General features: G+C 38.0%; 1 protein-coding gene across 2 annotated transcripts; it reads right to left on the bottom strand.

The window, feature by feature from the left end:
- Positions 1-115: 115 nt before the first annotated feature.
- Positions 116-18,020, bottom strand: LOC139474278 (BTB/POZ domain-containing protein 17-like). 2 transcript variants are annotated; one of them, XM_071257223.1, is made up of 4 exons: positions 17,561-18,020; positions 8,909-9,170; positions 8,382-8,480; positions 116-6,918 (listed from the first exon to the last, which is right to left on the bottom strand). In XM_071257223.1, the coding sequence occupies exons 1-4, from the start codon at positions 17,562-17,564 to the stop codon at positions 5,820-5,822; spliced, it is 1,464 nt and encodes a 487-aa protein (XP_071113324.1). In that variant the 5' UTR covers positions 17,565-18,020; the 3' UTR covers positions 116-5,819. The 2 variants fall into 2 exon arrangements, with proteins under 2 accessions (XP_071113324.1, XP_071113325.1); XM_071257224.1 differs by having other exon boundaries at positions 17,815-18,020.
- Between the last annotated feature and the right edge of the window lie 104 nt (positions 18,021-18,124).

Raw genomic sequence — 18,124 nt, 5'->3', positions numbered from 1 at the left:
GTATTGTAGCTATATGTCTGGTTTGTTGGGGATGAAACCCAGACCTTCCACAGAACAGGCAAACAGTGACTATGGTCTATTCATCAGAGGCCAAAGTGAATCAACAATCCAGTGCAAAGATAAATATGAAGTTTTATTAAATAATATGCTGAATAAATAATGCAATGAGATGCAAACAATGCTTAATCTGTTCTACACATACACATTAGCAAATGTGAAAACAATACATTATGCAATCAATAAACCAGTGTAAATAAGTCATACAATTATCCAGTCCTTCTTGGTCAGAGGCAATTTGTGATGTACATGTACATGTATATGCAACCTAAAAATAGCATCATACAGATTCATGATAACATTTGAAAAACAACAGACAGTTAATAAATATAATTCAAGGCCAACTGTACTCTGCATAAAGAAAATAAATGTCATTCAAAATTGTATTCCATGTTTTAGATGACACCCCTTCGCTTGTACCATTCCAGTTTAAAAAAGAAAGAAAAGACTACTGTAGTCTTAAAAGCGTCATTATTTCATACCCCTACTTGTTATGCACTAACATTTCAGGGAAATAAAACAATTAGCATTTTTAATAAGCAAATGCATTTTCAATTTGATATCTTGAATTCTTATATGACTGAGACATCTTCTACTTGAGCCCATTCTTTGTCTTAAAAAACAGAAAATAAAAAAACAGAATTGGTCGAATAACAAATGGTCCTGTCCATTTGCTGTTTAAATGCTTATAAAGAAGTACAGTTATAACGAACTAAAATTAGTCGTCACTTTGAATTAATTATAACCATAGTTTACCATCTTCAGGAGGCAAGGGAGTTAACTGGCGATAAAAGTCCACTTTCAAGAACTAGGTTGGAATCATGGATTAATATTTTGGATGGTCTAACGAGTCCAGGCATCTGGTTCGTAAAATGCCATGCAGGATTTGCAAAGCATGTGTACCCCAACACTGCCTCAACAGATATTTTCCAAATCTTTTCATGTTTTTAATCAAGGTGCTCAAGTAATTTGATGCACTATGCGAAATAAGATTTTATCACAAATAGATTTTTATTATCGATCAGATCGTCTTAACTGGTCGCTGCCTTTTGTTTAAAGCAAATGCAAGTGATATGAGAGGTGGAATGTGATTGGTCAAAAGGAGGGGCATAGAAGGGACAATATTCATAATAGCCACTGATGGCGCTATGAGCGAGCCCAGAAATTCCAGCCTAGATCGGCGAGGGTGAAAACTGGACTTTTATTGTCAGTTAACTCCCTTGCCTTGGGAAGATGTAGTTTACTGTTGTAATGAAAGAATCTGGAAGAATACTTGACATTTGTTAAAAAAACCTCACTGCTCTCTTCACTTTAATTTGCCTGGGTGTAACTACTGCATTCTGTAGTCACTCTATTGCATGCTGTTTTAATTGGTAACAGGCCGGCAAAGCCACATTTCGAAAATAGATAGCCCAAATTGATGTGGCTCTCGCGGCAATGGTTATGGTTGCGTGATTGTATAATGTGGCTCTCGCGGCTATGCTGTCAAAACATGCTTTGTGATTCTAACAGGTTACCGTATATAACAAAACAAGTCTTGTTTTCTCATTTTCTATTCAACAAGGATAACATATTCATCAAAACTTTACATTGATGAATATGAATAGCATATAAATATCATAATGCAGATGAAGGAGGTCGCCCACGTGGTCAGCATATTCCATCTCACTCAGGTGTGGGTTCAGGAGCTGGATCTTGAGGGACGCAATACGTGCATCGATTGCCTTGTACTTCTTTCTTCGTGAAGGTTCTGATCACTCTTGTCACCAGCTTCTTCACCTCCTCATCTTCCTTATAGTCCAACACCAGACCTTCTTTCTGCACCCTCCTCCAGATACATTGGGTGAAGTGAAAGAAACATCCTCTAACTAATGTCCCAGGAAATACCTCAGTCACGGCATTGTGAGCTGCACGTTCAAAGTCCAACTGAATTGTAAGTGGGGCAAACTCTAGACCTCCTCTACTAGCAAAATCTCACAGGTACTGAAACATGTTGACATAACTTTTGTTCGATTGGACAACAAACAGTAAACTAATGGAAACATATAGCCAAACACCTCAGCATGTAAACAATAAATCTGATCAAATAACTTGGGACAGGCATAAAATGTACCATCACAAAATACAATGTCTGCAGTACACAAATGTTCAATGTTCTTGTCTGTAGTGAAGATGATGATGTCGTCACTAACACGGTGTAGGAACTGGTCGCCTCCCTCAGTCTGGGAGTACCGCGCTTAGTAATTTAAATGTGGGACACTCATATAAAGGTATCGGTAATCGGATTAATTAATTACCCGCTAGAATAGACGAAATGCACTCAGCTGAAAATGTGGCTTTACCGGCAATAGCCATTTCTGAAATGTGGCTCTCCCGGCTAGACACCTTTTAATTAGAACATTTCAAGATGTATGTTTCCCACTGGGCTGTAGAAACAAATCTGAAAACATTGTTACAAATGTCATGGACAAAAAGCCACAAAAACATATAATTAACTTTGGACTGAATCCAAAATCCACATGCTGAACAATTTCATGTTCCTCTGGAAGATTCTCATATACAAGTGGAGTCATTATTAATAAATATTGAATAAGCACCTTTTATGAAATATAAATATATATAAATTAGTGAACAATGTCGGTTGGGGAAATGCAATATTGGTTTAAACAAGTAGAGCACTATATCACAGCACTCTCTTTTGATTCTGTCTTGAGAATGCTCATAACTGGTAAATATCACTGATTTATTGTCAATGTATAATACCTCTTATTATTTTCTACAACTGTACCTATGCTAGTCATACATACCCAATGGAACTGCTGTGTTGATTGGGAACTCTTGTATATCAAAAAAATAAATTGCACGATTCCAGGTATAAAAGTGATTCCATGGCATTTGATTGGCTAACCCAACAAGACTAGTGGACTACTGTTTCCTGATTGACTGATAATAGAGTGAACAGGGCCTGTGATACATAATTACACTGAACAATGCCACTAATTTTGTATAATTTTTGTTTGTCTTAATGATTAAATAAGCTGTTTTTGAAGAATTGTCTTCAAAATTATTTTGCATTCAAGGAAGTATATACGTAAAATCTGGATTGTACTCAACAAACCCACAAAATACAATTCATAAATATACTTTGTCTACCGGTATTAACTTGATATAATGATGTACAGCAATATACATGATATCACATTTCATGGTTACCATGGTTACCCTACACAAGACTACATCTCAGACTTTTACACATGGCACCGAACTACAATACGACTAGATATGATCCAAGACCTTGGAACATAGTCCTTTAATAATGTCACTTGACAAAACATTGTTGTGAGAATTGCGAGCATACAACTGAGAATATTTAACATGTTTAACAGCTATATTGCAGTCACATCAAGGTATGGGCACCCAAGAAGCAATTAAGTCAACAAAATCATAAAGCTATCTGACTAGTCAAATAAGAATCTGAAAAATAGCTTTTTCTTTATATAATCTTGAATGGCAAGACTGGATTCACACCTACAAGAGTATTGCTTGGATTACACATGCTAACACAACCATTATACTGATATCACAAGGCATGCTTAACTAATAGGCAATTAGGCTTCTACCCTATGGTGTGGCTATTATTGACTGATCAAATATTGATGTTTGCATGCACCGTGTCTCCAACTATTGCATCAGTAAACAAAGGCAATTTTAGCAGGTGAGGTGACAAGGGTTTAACCAGTCCTTAATCAGGATATAGACAGATTGACATCTCTAATCAATGACCTTCTCAGCCTGTGGCATCGCCTATTACGTGACATGTGTCTAGTATGCTAAAACTCTAAAACACATGAGGTAATGTTTCCATGACAGCAAGTCTTACTAAAAATGTATTATTCCAAATATGAGTCACTATGACTTTAAGCTTCTTAAGGCCTTATATTAAGGCAACCCACCCGCATGTGAGTATGGTGTTGACAGACTAAGGATCACACTCAGGGCAAACCTGGTATATGGGCACATAGCCAGCAGATTCAGATGCAGCTAAGGGATACAACTCTTCATAGCAAATTGTAGTTATATGTTATAAATTCAAACAGAATAATTTACTGCTAAATACAATTACTTCTATTGATAGCCTTAAAACATGTTTATAAAGTCATAGCAAAAGAATTATGGAGCCTTGGCTAAACTATGACAACATTACCTAATATTTCAACCCATACCGTAATAATATTAATAACAATGCATAACTTAAAAAGTAAATTGCCTAAGCAGCGAAATGCCTTATCACATAGAGCATTTGATATGTTTGTTTGTTTCTTGTTTAATGCTGCAATCAGCAAAATTCCAGCAATATGATAGCGGTCTGTAATAATCAAATCTGGACCAGACAATCCAGTGATTGACATCCTAAGCATCAATCTACGCAATTGGGATACGGGGACATGTATCAACCAAGTCAACAAGACTGATCCCCCCCCTGATCCCGTAGTCGCCACTCACGACAAGCATGGGTTGCTGAAGACCAATTCTAATCCAGATCTTCACATGCTGCTTGGTATGTAAAGCATCCAGAAGTTAGTCAAAACGTGCATCAGTTCTGTTATCAAAAAAATCCATTTAACCATTAAGACTATGAAGGCACTATTGTTCGCTAGATGAAAAGTTTGACTTACATGCTCCCTAATCCATGGACAGTTCAACATGTTCAAGAAAGAAGCAACTTGTTGACGAAGGCAAGAGGGTGGAACTGTTGCAGGCATGGTTCACAGGTGTTTGTGGCATATATGATAATGAGGTAGCATTCTAACCTACACATTGACATGTATTGCTCATCAAGTTAACATTGAACTTCAGGGACCAATGCCACATGTGCCCAGGGAGACAGCAACCAGTGTTCATACATGTTCTCCAATCCACTAAATAACCTTTAGTTCACATTACTTAAAAACTTGGAAGCTGAAACTTCCTGTAATGAATGCTATAAAATAAGTCCCCCAAACAACAAGTATGCAAATACAATGTATATTATTTGTTTGGTTTACGCAGTGTATATTTCTTTTCAAACCCAGAAATTGTGTAAAGATATAATCTGTTTCTAATTTCAAAGCAGTGATTGTAAACTTTGGAAGGTTTTCTCAGATATGAAATTGAAAGGATACAAAATATGGAGAAAATTATGTCCATTGCCCTTTCCAACAATATGTTCCTGTGCTGTTTACTAATAAACAAGCATGGCACAAATTTTGTTGCTGTTATTTTGTTAAACTTCCCTAGGCACAATGGCAAGATAGAATCCTGGATGTTACCATGGTTACACAGCTTCTAAACTGTATGCCGGGAATATTAATGATATCCCTTTACCTCAAGTGTTTTTGTCAACTTTGAAATACATTCATGACTTTGACATATTTGACAAGATTGTTTTCAGGCATATGCCATATGAATGAAAATGTTCAATTTCAAAAAAACCTTTTCTCCACTGCAAAATTTGGGGACATTCAAATCTGAATTTATTCAATAGGTTTCAGGATTAACATCAAACATGTCAAATTTGTGTAAACAGAGTTCTATGCAAAAGTGTAAATATGATCAAAATATTTGTAAAGTGTTAAAATTGTTTCCAGGATAATCAACTTCGAGTGAATGGACACTGTGAAGTATATATGACACAGACCATACCCATACATATGTGTCATCAGTGTTTCAAACATTTTGTACATAACATCCAAAAAGTGTGGTTTCAGTTTTGTAGAAACATGTCACTTGGTATCAGTGTCCAACAAGTGTGGTCCCATATCTTGTACTTTCACGAAGAGTTTCCCATCAAGGGTTCCATCGATCAGGTACGGAGAATCGTCCTGCATCAATTTGTCCAAGTCGATGATGTTTTCAACAGTGAGGGTTGACGATTCCTTCCCAAACAAATGACTCATGTTGACAGTGTATGCGATATACCTCACAGAATTCTTTCGGCCATATAGCACCAGGGCGACATCGACCTTCACGGGATTTTGATCGGAAAACTTTCGACACAGTTTGAATGTCGTGGCATCAGTCTGACGATTCATGTATGTGCCATATAAGGTGATTGTATTGTAGAAACCTCGAGGGTAGAAGTATGCAGTGAATTCGGTGCAAGAAGCTCGGGATTGATTGGAGGGCATGTAGTGGGTTGGGACGTGACATTCTACTATGATACGGCTGCTTATCTTGCCGATGCCAGGATAATTCTCAAGCTTGAATGGAAAACATAGGTAGTAATCTTTACTATAATAGTTCCTGAACTGCTCTCGATTTTCACAAACATCCCCACAATCCATCATGAGAGAATGGTGCCGATAGGCGTGATTCAGCTTCTCTGCAAAATGTTCCGTGTATTTCGAACACAAAGGAGACGATTCGACAGTCAAAAGACTTTTGGGCAAGATCATGTTAAATCTCAACAGGGGCAAGATGTCTTTGAGATTCTCTACGAGTGAATCACGATTTTCTTCACAGGTCAGCCATTTCTCGACTTTATTCCACAAATGGATCTCACTCAGTACAACAAGTTCGGAGCTGCTGAGGAACTCGACAAGCTCGGACTTTGTCATTTCAGGCCAGTCCGGTGCATCAAGAATAACATCAAAATTGGACAGGATGAATCTCTGACAGATGTCTTTCAATTTTTCCTGTCCAGTCATCTTGGCATACTGGTACCATGTTAGTGTTCGGTTTGTGTCAGGAGACTCAACAATGTGTCGTGTCATGTATTCGATACAGGACTCACGCAGGGTGGTGATGCTGTATTTGTCAGCCAGGAGGAGGATGGGTAGGACCGTGTCTGTTGACACCTGGACTGAGCCACTGTAGAGATATCTGAAACAACACAACAGCGATACACTTTAGAGCACTGTTCTATGTAACAGTAAGAAAGAACATAAAGATAAAAATTATCTATTATTTAAAAAAAATATTTTTTTTAAAAACAGTGCCACTGTACCTCTCGCAACAGAACAAAAGCTGTAACCACTGATAGTTAGGCTAAAAAAAATAATACTCTTGGTTCTCACGCACCACCTGCATCATAAAGTCTGCTGCATGTTTCGTTTATTAATTTTATTTCCTTTTTTAAAAAAAATAAATAAAAAAATGCTTAAATATTCCATGTCCAATGGTAGTCAAACACTGAATTCCAGTATTTTACTTATCAAGGTTTACATTTATGTAGGGAGGCCCTTTCCCCGGTTAATTAACACAATTGTTTATTTGGTTACACAACTGTTTATTTGGTTACATACTAATTTGAGCACCAAAAAAATTTAAAAAAGACACTGCCCGCCTGCACTATATTTTCAAAAACTAATGCCTGAGAACCAATTCTTTTATCTATTTTTTAAGATTTGTTAGTATTTATCACAAACACTTAAATCTGATGCAATTGAAAAAAAATATGACATCATCATAAGGAGAACTACATGTCAAAGCTAAGCTGCCCCAGGCTGGTAATTTCAGAGAAGAAGTTTATAGAGGCAAATTCGGATTTGAACATCTCGAATGAATTCAGGTGTAATTGGTGGGTACAAGTATGTGAAGTTTCAGCTACACTGGCCCATTGATTTCTGAGGCGATGTGACTACAGTGAAAAGAAATGCATTTTGAGAGAAAATTTTAGTCAAAATACAAAGGGCACATGAGGAAAAAATGCAAAATATACTGAACATGTATTGAGCCCACTACTAAGCATGCTAAGTACACATATACCAAATTTCATGACATTTTCAAAGAAAATGGTCATCATTTTATCAATATGGCTTTGGTGGAACACATACTGAAAATCAGATTTGAAACTCTTGAGTGAGTGAGTATGGTTTTACGCCGCTTTTAGCAATATTCCAGCAATATCACGGCGGGGGACACCAGAAATGGGCTTCACATATTGTACCCATGTCGGGAATCGAACCTGGGTCTTCGGCGTGACGAGCGAACGCTTTAACCACCAGGCTACCCGACCGCCCCTATGAAACTCTTGAACAAACTGGGCTGGGAACTAGTAATTGAAGTTTCAGCTTCGATGGTTCAGTGGACGGTCTGAGGATGGACAACGAACGACACAGATGCAGAGTTGAAAAAATGAGATCAACAAGACAAACCAATCTGTTTGTCAATGAGTATGCTGCACTACCTCATCGAGTGATATTCATGTTGGATCAGTTGTTTTGTAGTGATATAATTCAAACCTCCAATTTGAAATGAGCCCGGGACTAGGACTGGAGACTGAACTAATGCCAGCCCTGTATCACCACATGTTATCATCTACCTGTGAGAGAGCTAGCACCTACTTGAGGAACATCCCAAACACTGCAATGCACTCTGGGTCTTCTGTCAGATCAATCTCCGGCTCCTGAGATTCCACCCATTGCCTCTGGTTCAACATCGCTCTGCAAGTACAGGTCAACATTAAATCTAACACTGACAAGTCTTTACAGGAACTGTAAGCATATGAACAAGCCCTTCTGACAGTATGATCTACCTTGTATTACAATGGCTACTGAGTCTCCTCATGTTTATAGCACCCGTGAAGATCGGGGTAGAGAATAGGTCTTCAGCAACCCATGCTTGCCATAAAAGGCGACTATGCTTGTCGTAAGAGGCAACTAACAGGATCGGGTGGTCAGGCTTGCTGAATTGGTTGATGCATGTCATCATATCCAAATTGTGTAGATCGATGCTTATGATCACTGGATTGTCTGGTCCAGACTTGATTATTTACATACCACCCTCATGTAGCTGGAATATTGCTGAGTGCGGAGTTAAAAAACATGCAAACAAACAAACATGTTTATTGTTCCCCTACCAATCTACTCACTCAAAGACATCACTGGCTGTGATGAGGATGAACCTGTGGGAGTAGTATCTGTCCCTGCCCACTCGTAGCACCAAGTCGCTGAGGCAGCTGCTGTTGTAGAAAGCGCTAAACCGTGACACAAACGCTGCCTCATCTTTGATCGTCTCCAGTGTCAGATTTTGCTTCTTATTCAACTCCTCGTCCTTGACCTCTGGATGGTGACGTTTGGGTGGAGGACTCTCCATCTTGCGGGATTTACTGAATGGAGGCCAGAAGAGGTTGCCTGGGATAGTAATAGGAATGAATGAATGAAGAAACATGGATCACATGGACCAACAGGAACGTCATAGTCATTATTTCCTCCTTTTAAAGGTAAATCCAACATGACTAAAAAATAAATTAGTTTGGATATGTTTGTTTGAATTTAACCCCTTCTAATGTTAACCTCCAGGAAAAAGGACCATGCACTCTTACTGTCAAAATCCATTTATTCAGATATAATCTGAATCTGACATTTATACTTCATATGATTCTCAATTTTTTTCTTTTCAGTATTTTTGGTCTTGAGTTCTTCATAACCCTTTTGGACCCGTGAAGATCCGGGGTAGAATAGGTCTTCACCAACCCATTCTTGCCGTAAAAGCCACCATGCTAGTCGTAAGAGGCGACTAATGTGATCGGTTGTCAGGCTCGCTGACCTGGTTGATGCATGTCATCGACCTCAATTGCATGGATTGATGCTCATGATATCATTCACTGGTTTGTCTGATCCAGACTTGATTATTTACAGACCACCGTCATATAGCTTGAATATTGCTTAGTGCGGCATAAAACAACCAACCAACCATAACCCTTTTACATCATATAATGGGTAGGTTTCTCGGCAGGATAAAGCCAACGGATAAAAACGAGATCCGTTGGGGTCATATGCTGATAGAGATGCAAATATCAAAGGTCAATTAGAGACTACTTGCAGTGTTTATAAACAAACATGGCGTCGTACTTGTCATTCGGCGATCGAGTCAGAATTAACCATAGGGAATATGGAAAAACTACAGGGATAATTGCTACAATTATCAAAAGAACAGTCTAATATACTGAAAATCAGTGTCTAACTGTGACATAGCTAAAGAACACGCATGGAAGTCTATTAGGGCTGGGACGAGTCCAAATTTACTACCTGGGTACCCACCACCCTATTACCCGTCCCTACCCGGGTACCCGCTGTAGATATTTAGAGATAGGTACAAACTGTCTGATTTGGAAAAGTTTGGCAAAATGTATTCAGATACACGTGGACATTCAAACATATACAAGTCAGACGGAATGGGTGCATTGTCAGAAAGAAATGGGAACATTAGTGACTTATAGTGTAACCATAGAGTTTTAGATAATTTATGTCATTAAACAACATATCATGTGACTGACCACGGGTCCGGGTAGTCCTGTGGGTACCCGGGTCCTACTCAGGACCAATCTGACCCGAGTTCCCAAGTTACCCGTGCCAGCATTAAAGTCTATGCAGTGCTTGATCTAGATCTGTCTCATCTGATTATCAACATTATCAGACAGCTCAACACAACCATTTACGATTCCATATCTTAACAAAATGTTTTAGGTGTAGTGTAAATTGTAGTGTATGATGAGATACTCTAACAAAGCATCTTTTTTTTTTTCTTGTGAATTTGAATTAGGTTTGAAATGTGATAAAATTCATATATAAAAACTGACAATAATTCTTGTTCTATTGAGAACAATACTACAAACGACACAACAATAAAAAGCTGACACAGATTTCTAATGAACACTGGGTCTGAACAAGTTAGAACAGAGTGAGTGAGTGAGTTTGTTTTAACGCCGCTTTTAACAATATTCCAGTTATATCGCGGTGTGTCAGCTTAATGTGGGAGGAAAGCCCGAAGTGATGCAGGTCTCAAACGTTTACCACTTCGGTGAAACCCACGAGCACGAGTAGGGTGCTGACAAACCTAGAAACATAATCGGGGCGAACCGGGATTCGAACCCACAATCATAGGTTTCTGGCGTGCCCAAGGGACGCAACTCTGCACAGCGAATCGCGGCGCCTTAGACGACTGGGCCACCCGTGCCCCCAGTTAGAACAGAAGACCTACACGACACTACAAGTGCAGTTTGAGGAAGGAGACAAGTGGGCCCCAAAGTAAACAGAGTGAGTGAGTGAGTGAGTGAGTGAGTGAGTGAGTATGGTTTTTACGCTGCTTGAAGCAATATTCCAGCAATATCCTTGCTGGGGACACCTGAAATGGGCTTCACACATTATACCCATGTGGGGAATCAAACCCGGGTCTTTGGCATGACAATGAAAGCTTTAACAACTAGACTACCCTATCCCCAAAGTACAGGAAAAACAAAGAAAGGCCAGATTCTAACTCCTGAAGACCAACTGCAGATGGGCCAACTAGTTTGGAAGCATTTGCTGAAGATACTGCCTGTGTGCTATCCGTTTAGAATAAACTGTTTATATGTGCTCAAATACATCTGTATACATACAATTTACTGACTTGGTTGATGCATGTCATCACATCCCAATTGCACAGATCGATGATCATGATGTCAATCATTGGATTGTCTGGTCTAGATTGGTTTATTTACAGATCGCCTTCATATGGCTGGAATATTGCTGAGTGTGGCGTTAAACATCAAACAAACTTACTTATTTCATAAATCATCTCTCCAACCTTGATCAGAAGGAAAATTCCACCATGAGAAATGTATGGCACCATCTTCTTCAGTACCACAGGCTTACAATGAAGACCACAACACTGACAGATCTAATATGGAACCATCAACAGACAATATTTATGACTCTTCATTTAAACAGTTTTTAATTAAATCTGCAACTGAAGCTGTTAGATCCAGTTGACTGAGCAAACCTCAATACAGTTATGCCAGAACTATTACTACCATTAAAGCTCAATTCCACAATGAAGAAAATTTGTATGCAGGATGCAAAATTAATTATAGTTCATACTGATACAATTGAGTTTGGCGAAAAAAATATTTATGACAATATTTCCATGTCCAAAACCTTTTCTGAACATGGTTATTCTGATTAGCGATTAACATGATCAAGAGGCTATACAATTTGAAACCTGGCGGAGTGTCACTGTAGTCTGTCTCACAGTCCCTCAACCATATTATTTTCACTTTTGCCAAGCCCTTGATCTGATGCTCTGGTCCTAAATGAAGCAAGTCTACATTTTCCACAAACTCCCACCTTCTTGGGGCTCCTTTTCAATTTAAGTGTAGTTGCTTGTTTCTATCAAAATAATATATTTTCAGAGACTACGCATATTTTATGTTTGGAAATGAATGCAGTTTGCAAAGGCTTAAAAAAGTAAAAAGCTAGTCTTTTTGTGTTTTCTGGGTTACAGCTCCTGTTCTGATCTATTATCAACATAATACATTGTTAATCCTGTTACCGTATTCGACGTAATAAGCGCCCCGCTCTACTGAGCGCCCACGTCGATATTTGCTGATATATTGGCTAGTGAACAAGCCCAATTTGCATCCCTTCCAATTGATCAACGTACACAAGATTTATTTATTCGGAATAATACGTACATGTGTGTTATATGCACCCTTATTTATTGGCACTTAAATCCTGGAAATATACATTTCAGGCTGTCAACATAAACCACGAAATGTATCTTTCAACTATGTTTTTTTCCCATCAAATAAATATTCTAATAAGAGTCCCCTATTTCTAATTTTGAGAGAGCCCTTGGCGCTTATTACGTCGAGCACTGTAATCAAAACAGGTTTGTGTATGTAAATGCAAATGTTTTATTAACTGGGGTTTGATTTAATGTACATGATACTCTTCAATGTGCACATAAATCTTACTTGTAAACACATATATGACAATGTACAAGGTAGAAGTGTGTGAGCAATTCAGCTACATATTTCAGATCAATATTTTTTTTAACATTAAAGCAGCACATGGCTACAATTGTGCAGCTGTGATATCATGTGAAGCTTCAATTCTGGACAGCTGGAGCCTTTGCTACCACTTTTAAAGGTATACACTAGGGTTGGGTGGATCTTGTGGAGCAACCACTGTGATGTTAGTCACATGATATACTGTTTAATGAAAATAATAAAACTCCATGGTTACACGAAAAGTTGCAAATGTTTGCATTAGTTTCTGACAATTCACACATTCCTTTTGACTTTTATGTTTTGAGGAAGGATAAAGCTTCAGTAAACTTCAATGCATATTAATCAGATCCTTTTTTTACATGTATCTAAATAGTGTTTTTGCCAGGGTCGTGATAAAACAATTCCCAATCGGACATTTTGTACCCAACTCTTGAGATCTACAGTGGGTACCAGAGTATGGTCGAGTAATAGGGGGTCGAGTATGCGTGTAGTAAATATGGACTTGTCTCAGCCCAAGTAGACATAATGTCTATCTATTGTTGAAAGGTTATCGATTGCAGTGTTTTATACTAAGGTTCTGACATCCTTTAGATTTGCTTTTGTATTTGAATCAAGAGACCTCTTCAACATACTTTTTCTGTATAACATTATGGTTATGACAAGGATCCCCTGAGTTTCACTTTGTTTCGAACACTGTCTTGTATTATCCATCAAGAAGCTAGTGAGGGAGCCGAGTAAAGGATTGGACGCATCTGGGTCAAGCCTGCAGTACTGTAATTAGGATACTTGTCATCACAGCAGTTTTGCAGTGTGGTCACTGGTCAGCCAAGTATATAGTGTTTGTATTCTTCAGTCAATATAACCATCACATTCCTCGTTTTGACCATTACAAGCCTACTGCCACATATGCCTATTGTATTGTTTCTACAGAGTTCCAGATAACTTTTTGAGCAATTGAGTTTTTACTCTGGGGTTTCTATTTTAATTGGGTTATTACATTTTTCATTGGGTAACCAATATCTTTTCACTCATCTATTCATCACTCTATTGGGTTTTTCCCAAAATTAGTGAACATTCTAAAATTTAAAAAAAATGAAATAATGTTTTTGATGTATAAAGTAAATTAATTAGCTTGTAATAGCGAAAGTATAAATACGCTGCTTATCTGTAGCTCTGACATATCTTCCTATCTCATAGTAACCTTGTGAGAGGTAATGCATTCAAGTGAGACCTGCTCAGAGGTTTTTCATTTGAATTGTGAGACCATGAAAACAAGCATTTTGACACTGCATGTGACAGGGGCCTATTTTGCTAGGGATTGAGTTAGTGAATTTTTCATGCTGTAGTCAGAATAGTCCAGATGTATCATGGCCACCACAATATCATAAAGTGTGTGTCATACTGACTCCAAGCCGACCAGTCCTTGTTTTATCCCCTTAATGTCGAGCGCCAGGCAGGGTAACTAGTACCATCTTTTAATGTCTTTTGGTATAACATGGACGGGAATAGAACCCCGAACTTTCACTCTCCGGGCAGACACTCTATCCACTGGACCACAGAGGCGGTCTTGCCAGAACAGTGGCTGATAGCATCAACAACATTCCATTCCATAGGCTCACAATGACACACATTCAGCCAGGCGGCACAATGTAGGGTAACTACTAGGGCTGCAACGAATACACTATGAGGCGAATGCGATTCGTATCACGAATATAGAGTAATGAATACGAATATTAATTCACGAATACAATAACGAGTCAGCAGTTGATGTATTATTTTTTATATTCAGTGAAACAAAAGCAACAAAACATATTTGACATGGTTTGTTAATTAATAACATATTATACATTTATATACTGCACTTATCCAGGCACTAGTATCTGCTCAAATGCAACGATGACCAGTAACCACATTACTGTCAAATTAAATGTTATAAGAGTGTTGTCTTTCCAGAAATCTATGCATTTACATGTAATATGTTCTTATGGATATTTTTAAATACAGGGTATGTAAATGGTCATGACTGCATATTCATGAATATTTGATTCTATTGGTCCCGAATAATGAATTCAATTTTGATTCACTGAATATGTGGGTGAATCGTAACAGCCCTAGTAACTACCTGATCTTCAACAGACAGTTGTTATGACAAGAATGAAGAGCTTTGGGCTTGTCTGAAAAAAGGATATCCCCAATGTTTTTGTTGTCATGCTATATCAATATTGCATTATCGTGACAACAAAACGTCAATACATACTGAAACAATACTAACCAGACCATTGTGAAAATAGATCCATTAAGTTAGGGAACACAGAGAAATCCTCATTTACAAATATTGGTAACATCCTCCATTTGTCTCTCAGTTCTCCCTCTTAATCTAGAAGTGACTGTTTCATGTGATTAAATATTCTGTAACTTGTCACCTGTGTGTCATTCAATCAACTATTCCTCTGCTTTATCATTGAGTATGATTGGATCTTTCCAACAAGTTTCAATTGCCCTTTCACAGTTGGGGATTTACTGACTGCAGATCTCCCGGAGAGTAAAATTGGTGCATTATTAGTCTACAAGAGCAGATGTTTTCAATAGTGTGCTGAAGTGTATGAGCAAAAAGGTTTTGTTGTTCAAATGTTCCCATCTATTTGCTCCCTACAATCACACTTGATCTCTACAATTGAACTTGCTCTCCATAACACTGCTTGCTTTTTCCAAATCTACTTGCTCTCTTCAATTTTTTTAACTTGCTTTCTACAATTCTACTTACTCTCTCCAATTTCTAATTACTCTCTCCAATTCTACTTATTCTCTCCAATTCTACTTGCTTTCTCCGAATCTACTTGCTCTCTACAATTTTATTTTACTTGCTCTCTAAAGTTCAACTTGCTCTCTCCAAATCTACCATTCCACTTACTCTCTACAGTTCTACTTGCTCTCTACAATTCCACTTGCATGAACGTGAAGGGGTCCTTATCGTAACCTAATGTTAAAAGTTAATTCGAAGAATCCCAAGAATAAGAATAGAAAACAGTAACTCCTTCCTCCTTATATTGACCACAACCACTGAGTGGTCAATATACATTCTACTATGAATTTGGGAAATACTCAATTTTGATTGGTTAATTAGAGGTTTCAAATCACCGAAAATCCCCAGCTAATTTGAAGGCTGCATCACAGCGGAAGCTAATATTTTTCGAATAGAACTTCTTTTACAGCCATTGTCAGACGGCATATTTAAATAATTATATGTACAATTATAATATACAAAATGCAAAGTTTCAGTTCCTACCATATTGAAAGGATGGCAATGTACATATCGTGCACAAAACGTGATGTAAATCTACAAAGAGAATTTATTTCAAGTTTTGAGAACAGAGAGTTTGCTATTTAGTGCTTTTCTTTATCAAATGTGACGTCATATCTTTTGTGTCACAATGAGCAGTATGACCATATAATGGTGTAGAACGAAACCTTTGCAAGGCTTACTTAGTTTTCTTCAGTGGAGCCGCGGCATGCGAGCTGCTTAGCCAATCAAATGAGTTGTATGCTATTTGTTTCCAAATGTTTTATCTCCTAAATGATGCATGAATAAGGAACACATGGCATTACATATGATAAGTGAATAATAAAATATCATTTTCTGATGGAATTTATGCAAGTGTTTCAAAGCCACATTACACATTATCACTTGATGTCTGAGGTAAAAAAATATTATATCATATCATAATTGTGACCATGGTGACAAAGCAAATTGATTAACTTCTCCAACAAATGAGTGAAAAATGAACATGACGAACAGTGTTTGAAATCTGGAATGTAAGAAAAGGGGCCATTGCTAGAATGTACGTTAAAAAGTTTAGGGTGTCATCCAATCATCTAATAGAACTCAACCTCCACAACGGTCTAAACGAAAGATGACGCAAAATAGGGCATCTCTCCAACACATTGCATGAACTTAGACTGACGCTTAATCAATTAATACAATTTTGAGAGAAAGAAACAACTCCATCTTAACTGAAAAGGTGCCCCATCGAGATTGGAGACTCAGACCTTTACCTGGGAAAATCATAACAGAAAGGGCTGGTTGGAAGACAAATTAATATGGTTAAGGGATGCAAGACAGACTATATATGTACATTGTACCATACGCCATCTGTAGCCAAATATCATGAAACGTAACGGTTAAATATTATAATGATCATTGACAATTGGCATCACTGCAGTGACTTTGCTGGAAACAAAAGGCATCGGGAAATTTTCATGATTTTATCAATTTTTGATTGGCCCTTTTTCAATCGAATATAATTACATTCTGGAACCTTTAGCATGTTTAGGCTATTTTGGATAATTATCAGTCAATGTCCTGGTAATGAACCAGCCTGAACCACAGTTTATTTGTGATAAATAGGCTAGTTTTTGCATTTGTTCAGCCAATAATAATGACCACGAGGATAATTAGCTTCATTGAAACTGGCTGTCATATTAGCATGATTAGGCCTAGAAGAGTATACATGTGTGCTGATTTTGATCAATAGATTACATGTGGCTTGACCTCAGAATAACCAATTGACAATATCGAACTTTTGAACAGCTGTTTCATTGCGACAACAATGGGACGACTGACCATGCGGTGTGGCTTAGAAAACTTTGTGCGACCACTGTACAATTGTTAGTTGTGGTGAAAGGTGATGGTGGTTAGATGACCGATGATATACATGAAGATTAAAGAACAGATCGTCTGCTGACGTTTCTCACCCATTTTGACAACACTGTGACGTCTTTCTGTCGCTCTTCATCATAACTGTCGAGTGTGATCGCGTGTGGTCAGTTGCTGTTTATGTCAATTTCGTTCCAGAATTCACAATTCGCAACATTGTAAAAGAATGCTCAGTTCAAACGCAAGCTACAACAATAAAACTGCCAATCATGCTGTCGAATAAGGCAGCTAAGCTTATATGTACCGGTGAAATAATGAGTCACTTTTGTTCTCGCCCCGGGGACACACTGACCTGGGACTCGTTGGCCGGATTCACTTCACCATCGCTCAACAGTTGTCACATTCGTTTATGATGTTGTCAAAATTATTCACCGTCGTGCGATGTATGTATACATGCGGGTTAATAATATACCTGTATTTACTCAACTTCCTTAACAAACAAACTTCCGTTTAACCGCAAAGATGGGAAATAATCATCAACATATTTATGGCGTCCGTTGTCTGAAGCCGAAGGGAGATAACTCTGAAACAGACTGTTATTACGAGCTCACATCACTTTCCGCGAGTTCGAATCACAAATAATGGTTTGCATTATGAATGTT

This window comes from Haliotis cracherodii, unplaced genomic scaffold (assembly GCF_022045235.1).
Source record: "Haliotis cracherodii isolate W230 unplaced genomic scaffold, xgHalCrac1.p SCAF_3, whole genome shotgun sequence".
NCBI lineage: Eukaryota > Metazoa > Mollusca > Gastropoda > Lepetellida > Haliotidae > Haliotis > Haliotis cracherodii.
The sequence above is the reverse complement of the archived record's forward strand: the minus strand, read 5'-3'. Positions and strand labels throughout refer to the sequence as shown.